Source organism: Frieseomelitta varia, unplaced genomic scaffold, assembly GCF_011392965.1.
Source record: "Frieseomelitta varia isolate USP_RPSP 00005682 unplaced genomic scaffold, Fvar_1.2 scaffold_902, whole genome shotgun sequence".
Taxonomy (NCBI): Eukaryota; Metazoa; Arthropoda; class Insecta; order Hymenoptera; family Apidae; genus Frieseomelitta; species Frieseomelitta varia.
In genome coordinates, this window is record NW_025110704.1 from 121,593 (window position 1) to 134,538 (window position 12,946).

General features: G+C 41.0%; 1 protein-coding gene across 2 annotated transcripts; it reads left to right on the forward strand.

Annotated features, from left to right (window-relative positions):
* Nucleotides 1-1,806: 1,806 nt before the first annotated feature.
* LOC122537319 (LIM/homeobox protein Awh-like) lies at nt 1,807-12,866 on the forward strand. Of its 2 annotated transcripts, XM_043670403.1 has the most exons (5): nt 1,807-2,126; nt 6,899-7,221; nt 11,332-11,786; nt 12,236-12,297; nt 12,644-12,866. In XM_043670403.1, exons 1-5 carry the CDS (start codon nt 2,121-2,123, stop codon nt 12,704-12,706), a joined length of 909 nt encoding a protein of 302 aa, XP_043526338.1. In that variant the 5' UTR covers nt 1,807-2,120; the 3' UTR covers nt 12,707-12,866. The 2 variants fall into 2 exon arrangements, with proteins under 2 accessions (XP_043526338.1, XP_043526337.1); XM_043670402.1 differs by having other exon boundaries at nt 12,236-12,714.
* Nucleotides 12,867-12,946: the final 80 nt, after the last annotated feature.

Consider the following 12,946-nt stretch of genomic DNA (forward strand, 5'->3'; position numbering starts at 1 on the left):
TTTGGCAAAACTCTACAAAAGATCAAACCGTTAGTGTTCAGATCTCGAGTAGCTGTTACTTCGTTGTTCCGTTTTTCATTAAACTCTATCAATAATTAAAAAATTCTTAAAATTCTTTCTACTTTCTATCCTATACTAGCGAACCAATGGCGAATAAACGAGAAAGTCTGCTAAAATTCACCAATTAACAGATATTTGACGTGCATTCTCTAAATTTTTGCATCCTTAAATTTTCCCTCCACAGAGACCCGCAGTCTTCCAGTCCACCGATCTTAAAATAAGGTGAAAGAGCGAGTTGACCATTTAGTTACGCTTCACCCCCAGACGTACGTCCCCTCATCCCCTTCCGCCATATATTTATACATACACGCGTGGACACATATTTTATATTTCTTCGTTTCCTCTTTTTATTTTCGACGAGTTTGGGTTCTCGAGGAGGTTCGAGCACCTGTTTGTATTTCTGCTCCGCCGACACATAAATCATCCCGGGAATGGACTAACGCCTTTTATCACTGCTATTCCTCTCCAACTCTTCTCTCTCTCTCTCTCTCTCTCTCTCTCTCTCTCTCTCTTCCTCTCTCCTCTATCGAAAGCATATTCTTCTGCGTGTAGCGCAAGCGTGTGTTGGTTTCTAGTCGAGCGACCCGTATACGCCCACGTTCTACAATGAACATGAATTTTTCGGTTTCGGGACCTAGGGAAACTGTCAAACGGGTCTTCGATCCTATCCCTCGTTCCATTTCCCTTTCTTCTCTAGTTTTTATTGCCGTGGCGCGCGTATTCACGCATCCGTGAAATCGAGTGTTTCTTGAATTATGTGCGTGGTTGGAGGCAGAGGGACGAGTGCTTGATATATTTTTCGACTGTGGTCAAACAACTGTGATAACGAGATTTTTGGGTGTTTGTTTTAAGTTGGAGGATTTGAGAGGGAAGAACGATCTAATGTTCCAAGATATCGAGATTGCAAAATTCTAATATTGTAACTTTCCAAAATTTTAAGATTCCAGTGTACTCCAAAACTCCAAAGTTTTCGAAATTCTAACACTCGAAAATTCTCAACACTCAAGGCTCCAAAATTCCAAGAATCTAATATTCTTTTTCTACGCGTTCTTGTATAGAATATTTATTTTGAAACGTGTGAAATTTACGCTCAACCAATACTCGATACATTTGTTCCACGAAGGTCCAAGAAACAACCCCAATCTCCCACGCACAAGCTCGAAGAACGAAACCACAGTGTCGAAGAAGAAACAACCCTCTCTAAGTACCAACCCGGCGATAGAAGAAAAACATTCAAGAAATCATTCTACGAGAACTTCTCGCGAGAAGAGCCCGAAACGAAGAAGCTAGCGGCGACAAAGGTGGTACGTGGAGAGAAACAGAAAGTGAGAGACGCGATCGCGGCGAAGAGCAAAAGAAAGCAACAACCCTTCTGCGAGGAACACGTTGCTCGCAGAAATTTCGTTCGGGATGTGATTCCCCCACTTGGTGTACGACATTGCGAGTGTGAGTGGTGCGTTCTCGCGGATGGAACATGGGCGTGACAAAATAGGCGGAGCTTTGGTTGTCGTTCCAGGGTTCTTCACCCCGAAGTACGTCGTTCCTCTGCCGGCAACAACCCCGAGCCGAGTCAGGCAACTCCATTCCCCTCCACCTGGCCTTTCAGACACTGATACATGCGCGTACGCGTGTACGTACACGGAACCAGGAGCGGAAAGAGTGGAGAATGCGCGAGTGAGAGAGCGTAGCGACGATTGCAAAGCGTGGAAGGGGCAGGATCGAGGATGTCAGTCTTTCCCGGGCTACGGATCCGGACAGCGCACTTTCTGCGATCCTTCTCGATCCTACGTCGATCCTCACTCGATTTCCGACTCCTCGATCGGCGTTCTGACTTATTGAGATTAATTTCAAAGAGGACCTGTTCGGATCATTGCCATTGCGTTGCGGAATTTTTGGTTTTCAAGTGTTGTGGACCTTGTGGACTGTAGAGATGAACCACTGACAGTTTAGCACATGCATGTGGTATTATTGGTACATTTGGTGACTTCTTTTCGGTTGCTCGGGATGAAGAGACGGAGTTTGTGAGTCGAGAGGAAGATTTGGAGCGATTTCTAAAGAAGATGAAGGTGAGTAGACGAGGATTTGATGAAGATGTCGACGGGGTGTGGATTGGGGGTTGTGACTTTTCAATTGGGGTGCTTTAATTGAAACGTTTCGGAGATTGCAGTATTATATTCGCCTTTCTACTACGTCAAGTTGAAGTAATTTATATATAAATAGTCAATTACAGACTTACAGATGTATTTCATTGTAATTATGTACGTTAATTAAACATATCAGGTGAAACATTTACATTGAAAATTGTAAGTAACTACTGCGTAATAAATTTTTCAATAATATTGAAATAGAATATTAATAACTGATATATCAAAAAATATTCATTTGAAAATTCTTGCATTCTTCTTTTAATTCTTCAAACTCTAATATAAAATACAAAATTCCCTCTAATTGAAGTATTTTACCTTGGTTTCCTAAATAAAATTTCAATATATATTTACAACCTCAATGCGAAACTTGCTCCGTCAATCTATCGAAATTAATCATTATTTATTCACGTATTTTGGACGTATCGTGGTCTTCAAAAAAATGTTCAAACATATTCTTCCTGATTCATTGTGAAATGAATTCATTTGAACGCTTCAACGACATCACGTCCCTGTCACTGTTTCTACATCTTATGCGTCAAACTCATAAACGTCACGCTGAACACACAATGTCCCACGAACGCCTGACCAGAAAAAGTTTCCTTTTAAAAAAATTCCCGGAGCGAACGACGCGACGCGACGGTCGCGATAATTTTGAAATATCGCAAAAAATTATTTACAATCGCCGACGAAGAGTATAAAGCCGATAAATCACTCGAGGAATGGTACTCGCTCGTGCCATTAAACGTCCATCTCGCGTAGCGAAAATGACGAATCGAATGTGCACGAGGATATTGGACGTCTGGTAGTCGGTAGTGAGGCCCGTTTGACCTCTTCACCCTGGCATTTCTCACTTTGTCAGCTCATCTCCGTCGCCCCCGAGTGCTGACCAATAAAAAATGAATCCTATTATTCTTCTTAACCACTCGCTGATTGCATTCTCTCCAGCATCTACGCCGCGAATGATTGAAAAATTCCTTCCCTCTTTCTTTCTCACTTTCTCGACGAAAATTTCATGCCCCTTGTGTGATAATCAAATTGACGAATTTTGAGACGAGAAAGACAAACAGAGATCCCTTCTCTGTGTTCCGTTTGCGAATCAAAAATTTGCGAATCCCTTTTGTGTGATAATTGAGTTAAAAGATTGGCGAAGAATTTCGGGGAATTGATCTTTTTGCTATGGAAACGTAGATAAATCAACTCGATTCTGATGAGATTACTTTATTGGGCAATGTAAGCTTTCTTCTTTTTAGGAACACCATTTTTACGGTGTTGAGAATTTACCACGTTGCGATAAAATATTAAACTCTAACCTGACTGAATTCCACGTTCCTGTTTGTATCTTTTCAAATTGATATTCGCTAGAAAATAGCTACGCGTATATCTAGTGATAATTTGCAACGCTGAGATATTACGCTGTCACAAGTCGCTCATTTGCAACTATCAAGCCTCGATCGCGTTTAATCATAAATATCTATTATCGCGTAATAAACGCGGCACGATGAATTCATTGTATAAACCCCCCATTGATCGTCATGTTACGTAATTGCAGCTCATTAATTCCATTGTTTGGAAACGAGACATTTTCACGCCTCGCCTATCAAATTAAATCTCGAAAGTGCACGATGTGCAATAGTAATAAAGATTATACAAATATTTATTTAATTTTCTTTCCCGTTGATTTCTCATAAAATATTGCTCGTCGCTTTGCACTGTCTCGTGGTTTCAAACGCAAATTTTACTTTTGTCTCTGTGTTTGTATCAATAACGATAAGTCGAAATGGCAGTGTCATGCATTTTTAATTCCAGTGAGCTAGTTAAAAATTTTCTAATATCTTTGCTGGTTACGCAAGTTACACACGAAAAAGGAGAGCGAAACTACAGAATAGAGAGGTCACATTCTCGTATTTCGGTGACCGTTTCACAATGGATTTTACCATGGCGCCTCTGGATCACAGGAATTCACAAGAAAAGCAACCCCACGAGGCTCGAGGGGGCAGTTTACAAACAGGTTAAAATTCTCTCAAGAGAAAACTTCTCAAGGGACCATTCCCACGAAACTGTATTTGACTGTGTTCAGCGGCTTGAAAAATAATTGGTAGAAAACACAACTTTCTTTCCCCGATCGTTTTCAAAAGAAAAAAAAAATTTGAGAAAGCTAGAGGAATACTTCAAGTCGAAGATAATAATAAATTTAAAATTAAATGCTCGTAGATTTCTTCTGTAAAAAATTCGAATTGAAACAAAGGTATCTTTTCGATTGGATTTGAAGAGTTATTCTTCCTATTTGACAAAGCGATCTTCCGCTTGTTTCATCGAAACGAGGATCGCGTCAGTGGAAGCAGGAATCCCGCGCGACACGGCGTATTAATCGACGCGATGTTACGTCGGAAGAGAAACGTGGCTTGCTTTCCGAGAGAAGATCGAAATGCCAGAAGGTATAAATCACAGGTGGGAAGTTCAACTTTGCCTTCGGCAGATCATAAATCAATGACCGTCCAGTTAAACCTGAAATGATTACTGGCCGACGAAGGGAAAGGACAGAATGAGGAAGATGAAACGAAAGAGACGAACGTCCCGTGTAGTATCTTCGAAATTGGCTGTCGTCGATGTTGTCTTTCTTCGGCTGTCCGGCTGTGCTGCTCCTTTTTTTTCTCTATAATTATTTCTCTTTTTCTTATTCGTGCGAATTGCATTTGATAATCGTTTGAATCGGAAATACACTGGAATAATTTTTCTTTGGCAGTTATTTCAGTAGCTCAGTTGCGATAAGTTTATACGTTTATATCGAAACAGAAGAAACATTCGAGAAACTGAGATACGCGGCAAGAAAAAAAATCTGACGTTCAAAAGAGCAAGTATTTCGCAACATACAAAAGATCTTCTAATCTATAAAGAAATACTAAATTCACAGAAGAAAGTGGTGTAAAAACTAACAAGAGAAGGCTAACGGAAGAGTCTTTGCATATCGAGACAGAAATAAATCAACGGTCAGAAAAAAAGACTGTGACTCGAAGGACATAATGGTAATTAACTCATTGATTGCACGCTACGGGGAACAATAACCTTTGTGCATTACTCGTGTACCAATTAATATAACCAAGCCAGGACTCGCTGTTCCAGTGTACTTGCACGTACGCACGTATAATACACACGTTGGTGTGTGAAGGCACAGGTGTGTAGCACGAGCACGTGTGCCGTGACAGAGATAAGAAAAAAATTACATACAGATCAGATACGCGTTTATCTTTGCGTTTATCTCTCTACGCACTCACAATGACATTCTTTTCTCCCTCTTGGTTGTACGTATTTATCTCTCTTTCTCTCTCTCTCTCTCTCTCTCTCTATTAACCTCCAACGACTGAGAGGAAAGAGGACGAAAAGAAGAACGAATCAGCTGCATCGTGTCGTTCGATTGTCAATTAATCGCGCTCGGAACTCCCTTCCAGTACAGGTTTGTTTCAAGCGGTTTTTGACTAATGAACAACGACTTGTTGAAGAAAACGAATGCACTTTAACCGGATAATCTTACTTCTACCATTTTTCTAATTGCGTTATTTCGAGATTTTATTAGCGGAACGATAGAGGATACGAAGACTTGCTACCTCTCTTAGAAGATTCTCCCATTAAGGTTTTGGGATTGTTAGCAGAGCTTTCGAATTTAATAGTTCGGATCGTCGAACGATAAATCGTCGAATGTTATGCCAATGTAAATTAATATATCGCCCGTAGTAAATTCTGTGGACGACACTCGCGTTTTTCGTACGGCTAATCTCACGGGGAACCTCTTTATAGTTGCCGATCCCTCGATCACTCTCACGCGCTAATTAATCGAACGAGAGGTCCAAGATATCTCTCGTGCGTACAATCAATTAGTTTGTTGAATGAAAAAAAAAAAAAAAAAAGAAAAATCACACGACGCCACAGTAATGTCATCGAAACTAATCGCCGAAGAAAGATACTTGTCTGGATTGTTAGATTATTAAATTAACTTAAGTTGAATTGTAAGAGGATTCGACGAAGCACGCACCAGCTATCTGCTAGATAGATCGAAGATGTTTTCCGAGTCTTCAACGCGAAGAGATAGCTTGAAAATTCGCAAAATCTTCTGCGTTACGCGTTCAATTAAAAGGAAGCTACGCAGATAGACGAAGGAGGTGTGCGCGTTCCGCTTAAATCCCACCATCCCACAATGAGCAAATTTGCAGCTGCCCGAAGGTGGTTTCGCGTGCATGGATGCTTGAGATACGATGTGTGCGTAGTCATGCGAATCGTGCCTCAGTGGTCGAGGAACCGAAGGGATCATGCCCAACAGCGGCATCATTTATCAGCCGGCGGCCGTCCGCTCGTTTATTATTTCACTTTGCGCGAGTATTAATTGAGATTTGGAGCCCCCAGCCAGCCTTTCCGTACCTCCACACCCGGAAACGATCATCCTCTGCTATATGTTTAGCAATGGCTTCAAGTAGATTTCGAATATTCATTGATTATGGATCGTGCAAGACGATTCGACTTTAGAATAGGAAATTGGGATTGGATAAGATTTGTTGAGGAAATGAAGATTCAATCACAAATTAATTTTTCCTTAACCTTTCTTTCTCCTGATAAACCCATTCGCGAGTAAAAGTTTCCGTAAAGTGATCCTCGTCAATAAATTAAAGGTTAATCTCGCCTGAATTCTCGTGAAATTGCAGTCGGAGATCGAGACGGAGACAGATTGTGGGGACAGCATCCTCTGTTCGAACAACAACAACAACAACGTCAACGCCAATAACAACAACGTGGCCAGCATAAAAAAAGCTGGTGGCAATATCACCAACAACGACAACCACGATGGCATGGAAATGGAGTGCGGTGGTTGCGGGGAAAGCGTCCGCGAGCGCACTGTCCTCTGTGTAGGGGGTCGTACCTGGCATTCCAGATGTCTAAAATGTTACGCCTGTGCGAGACCTTTGCACGATCAACACTCCTGTTTCCTTCGAGGAATGAGACTCTACTGCAGGCACGACTATGCCTTGTAAGTAAAACTCGTTTCTACTTCTAGATCTCGCTGCCTGTCGTGAATTTGAACTCCTAAATAGTATCGTTGGGGCGTAAGTGACTGTGAGCAGTTCAGATTGTTGAAACATTTCACTAGATTTGCGTTAATTCCAATCAAGTTAAGCGAGCATGTTAAGCAACGCTGTATCTCGATTTCAAGAATCGTGAAAACAAAGTGACTAACTGGTCCCTGGCGCAAGCACAAAGGGATCGAAAAACCACTGGCAGCATTTTAGCGAGTCATTCATAATCCAGAATGATACCCTCCGAAATCTATCTCAAGGGATTTGTTCATAAAATCCTTTGAAAGTAGCTGCTCGACAGGGTGCCCGAGATAGTCTGTTATACGAATGTCAGCGTATTCCGCGAGAGGTGCCCCGCAAGTCGAACAAACGACGCTTCTCTTCCAGGAGCACGCCAGTGGTAGTCGAGAAACGTCCTCTTAAGCTTTTGCTCCGCTCACCGGTTTTGTATCAGTGGGGTGTCCGTTCGTTCGATCAGCTGGAATATTATTGGATTCATCGATAATCCCTCGTGTTGCTTCTGGATCGAGGGATAACTGTCCCCTTTGGTCGATCGTAGATCGCGACTGAATGATGGAACGCTTTCGTTTGATGAATGAGATACCAATAGCGAGAGAAAGAGGAAGAGAAACGTTCGACTTTGTTGACACAGAATATAGAATGAACGAAGTGTCTTAAAAACTTTGTTAATCAAATTAACCCTTCTACAGGGTTAAGTTATTTGATATAAGTTTATTATTAATTTCCATGACAGAGGAATTAAAATAAAGTGAATTATTTTAATAGTAACATAAATTGCTACAGTTATCTACAGTCCAACGATAGGCAGGTATACTGTTTAAAGTTTAGGGAAAAATGAGAAAAATGAAGTACTTACATTGATCTGGCTAAAAACTGTCTGTCTTTGGAGTCATGTGGTTGTCACGTGGGTGCAGATATTCCCGCAGATGAACAGATATCTTTACGCGAGTATTCGACGTAGGGTCGAAAGAGATTCGCCAGTGGGTGATTAATGTCTTCCGATGTAACCTTCTTCTTCCTCCTCCTCCTCTTCTTCTTCTTCTTGCTTCTCTTTTCTTTTACTTTCTTCTTCTTCTTCTTCTTCTTCTTCTTCTTCTTCTTCTTCTTTGGACCTCACGCGTACAGTCAGCTATTCACGTCACATACGTGTACCATGCATGCTTGCACGCGAGCTGCGAGTCACGTTCTGACGTTGAAGCTCTGACTCGATGCTCGCTACGAATAAAGGACATCTCATCTGACGTTTTCTCGCGGTTACAAGTCCCCGGAGACGAAAAGAAGCGACGCCGGTTTTAACCCGATCGCTACAATATTCGCGACGGCGAACACCTCCGATCGAGTGTGTGAAGGAATATTTGCTTAGTAGGACTAAATTCCTAAAGGCCCAAATTTTCTAAATTTTTTGATCCCCAAATTTCTCTAAGTCCCTAAATTTTTTAATTCTCAAACTCCTAAATTCCTGAATTCAGGGGTTCTTAAATTCATAAATTTCCAAATTCATAGATTCCTACATTCCCATATTCCTATATTTTAAATTGCAAGATTCCTAGATTTCTAAATTTTATTTCTATTCTTCTCCTGATAATATAGAAATTCTTAAAAACTCAAAGGAGGAACCATAAACAAGAAATTTGAAAGGGGACACGCGAAATGGAGCAAAAGGCAATCTCGTTGCGAGATTGTACGAGAATTATCGTCGCCCACCGGCGAATGTTTAGGAAATCGTTCGGAACCGCAGTAGCAGAAACGTAGATTACCCCCGAATTCGCCTCTTCGAATCTTTCTCCAGAAGGGCGTAGGCATTCGCATTTAAGTGCCATTAAGGTAGAAACAGATAAGCTCGGTGATTAAAGCCGGGCGACCGATTCCCTGTCGCGGTACATTGGCCACACTGAATTAAGAGAACCGGAATTTCGACGCTGGCATCGCTAATAGAGCGATTTCTGCCTCATTCTGCTAGGTTTTTTGTTCATTTTCTTTCTCCTCTTTCGACTCTTGTCTGAGAAACGACGCGACGGAAGGAGAATAAACGCCGGCGAATATTTATTAATTTAAAAGACATCGGCCTTGTGCTTGAGAAACACCGACACACGAGGGTGGACCAAAGAGAAGGAATCACAGCTAGCTGCCTTACGAGGCGAATTCCTTCGACTATCGTTTGGAACACTGGCAGCCTTTTGCTCGCGACTCAACAAACCACGCACATGTCTGCCTTCGAATTTTCACAACCTGAAAATATAGAATTTGATAGTATGATTTGAATCTAAAAGTTCGTTTATATAAAGAAATTTGATCAAGGGTCAAAACGAAAATTCCCATGATACGTATTAAAAAATATATAATAAAGAAATACAATATACATTCAAATAATAATTTAATATATAATATATAATATATAATAAAGAAAAGTTTCAATGAAGAAAGTCATATCTATCCATAAATAAAACTAATTTGCCTAAATTCAAGAAAAAAAGAGAAAGTGCTGAGTTATCATCATAAATGTGCTCAATAAACTCAACTGTATACGGCCATACCATCGCCTCAAAAACAATAATTCAAGAGTAAAATACCGCGAACATAATAATTTATCACACGGTGGATTTATATCTGAAAAGATATCGAAGATCGCGATCTGTGGCTGCGCGAGAATCGAACGCGGCGGATCGAACGTTATAAGGGGGAGACCCTATGAATTTTCTACCGTGCAGAGGTCGGATAGTCGGCCGACTTAATCCCCCGTTGACTTATAGGGCCCGCCTATGTGGAAGAACAAATGAATAAATTAGGGCGGGGTCGTTTGGTAGCCGATGTACGGCCCTGAAGATTTATTGATACCCAATACCAGTTCCTCTGGTCTGGTTGCACGCTGCTTCTGCACCGACTCGCCGACTTTCGTCCCGATCTTTCGACGTAAACGCGCCGGAAAAGGAAAGGGGTGGCGCCACTATATGCTAATCGCGCCTCCAATGTTTATCGGTGCTCCGAGTTCACCTTTTACACTTTGCTGGCGTTGGCTTGTAATTGAGATAAAATCTGAAACTCCGATTGGAGTGGAGAATTTCAAAGATCGATAGCTTGGAAGTACTTGAGCGTAAAAAAGAGGACGAGAGAGAGTCGAAAAATTAAGTAACAATATCCAGAAGAAGAGTCGAATTTTTTAAGGGGTTGAAGAAACTGTATAGAATAATAATAAGGTCTCGCTTCTAGGCGTGCCTCGTGAGCGATCACCGTAGCCAATAATACCCAAAAATATCTTGGACGCGAGAGTGACGATGCAATTCGTGAACCGACTAATCCTTCTGTAGCTTACCATATTTTTCCATACAATAACCAACCCTTCGTTCGATCCACGATCCTTCCTTTTCACTTCTACCTCGAGACATATGTATGTAGTAACGTATTCGTATCGTGATCGTGAATATCAATCTCATTAAAAGATGAGCGTCCTATATCGTTTCCTCTTTAGCGAGCGTTCCCTCTTAAACGCAGTCGGCTAAAAGACAACAGCGCGGCCGGTTCGCTGGTCTCGGTCGGCTAAAATTCAAAGGGTTCGAGTCATTTGTAGGGCGAGGGAAGCCGCGGGACTGAGACGTCCAGATAATCTGGACGTAATCTAGCGGACGAATCGCGAGAGGTTGAGCGACCCTTAAACCGCTTCGCGGACGCGCTTCAAGGGACACGCAGTGGCCGAGTAGTATGTTAATGAGGACAGGACCATCGGATTCTCGTACACGGAGGTCCTGAATGAACCTGCAGCTTCGACCAAAATAGCACTTTCGTCCTCCTTCTCTTTAAATTCTTGCTTTTCGCGAGGTTTGAGAGACTGCTTTTTCCTTTAAATCGTCGACGATACGAAAGCGAGTTAGATAAAAATTAATAACATAAAAGTTTAACGAAATTTCAAATATTACGATAAAATGAATAAAACTCGTATAGCAGTCGATTGTCAATTATTAATCATTAACTGAATTTGCATTGATAATGAATGAAACGAAAGAATTTCAATAATTTAATCTCTTTTTCTATCTTTCTCTCAATTTCAGAACGTTTGGAGCGAAATGTGCCAAGTGCGGCCGAAGCGTGGGTGCTGGCGACTGGGTAAGAAGAGCCCGAGAGAGGGTGTATCACCTGGCCTGTTTCGCCTGTGACGCCTGTTCTCGTCAACTTTCCACTGGCGAACAATTCGCTCTGTTAGACGCCAGATTACTCTGCAAGGCTCACTATCTCGACGTGGTGGAGGGAAACAATACCTCGTCCTCGGAGGATTGCGACTCGGAACACGGCGGCAAGGGTAGCAAGACGAAAAGGGTGAGGACGACGTTCACGGAGGAGCAACTGTCGGTTTTGCAGGCGAACTTTCAAATAGACAGCAATCCCGATGGCCAGGATCTCGAAAGAATTGCTCATGTCACCGGTCTAAGCAAACGGGTGACGCAGGTCTGGTTTCAAAACTCGAGGGCCAGACAGAAGAAGCACAGTGGAAAGATCAAAACGCAAAGTGAGTAGAAAGAGAAAACGTAAATTTGAATATCATACAGACGGTTCATTATCAGAGGATGATGAGATTAATTAACAGAAAAGAATAATTGAAACGTTTCGCTATTTGAGAGATTTAGATTCGTATATCAATGGGGCTGTCTAGCTAGTTTATGATATTATAATTTGAGTGCGGATTTTTGTGCGGTTAAGAAAAATGAAACTCATTTGTTCCGTTTATTCTTTGGATGTCTTATATTTATTAAACTGCTCATTTATTTATTTTTTTGAATGTATTATATCTTTCCATCTTTTATATATTTTTACACACGCATTCGTCCAAGTTTTTAAGTGTATAAAAATCCGCGCTCCAGTTACAATATTACTGGGATTGAAGAAGACGAAAATTGTCTTTTTAATTATCCTTTGTATTCTCATTCGTAAAAGGAGGAATTGATTTTTTTTATTTAGTGCATCATTCGCCACCGATACAACATCATCCCGGAGACTTGTATTCTACCAGCGTAAATATGGTAGGTGCCTATTTAGGAGGATATCAGGGTGGCAGTGCAGGAAGCGAAAGTCCTGGCAGTCCACTAACACCTCTCACTCCTCTAACACCAACCACACCCAATCATCTTCAAGCTCAATTCTGTCATCAAACAGGGTAACTTTGTCGAAGAACCTCTGTACCGAAGGTATTCGTGAAAACGGTGGTTATTACTTTCGAATTTCAATTTAGTCTCTTCGTCAATATAGTTTCAATTATTTGAAGAATTTAGAATTTCAATTCTGAAGAAGATGTATGTATGAGAAAAGATGGACTCTCTTTGAATTCTAAATGAAAGAAAATCTTCAATAATTGAGACTTTCTTGTAGATACCAAAAACGAAATTGTTTAAAGCAACGCGACAGGTAAAGGTGATACTACGAATAGATTAGGATTCTATAGTGTAATACGAATAGACGAAATGACGATTATTTATTTCAATGATAATTTATATTTGCGTTTTGCAATTATTTTAATTGATCAAACACTATACCTGGCAAAAGTGCAATCGAGAAGAAGAATTACAATTTTGAAAAAAATCTCATTTCACACAATTAATAATTATTTTATGAATTTTATTGTGCACATGATAGCTTTTGAAATATTTCAAAATATTTCCTACGAAGTATTTA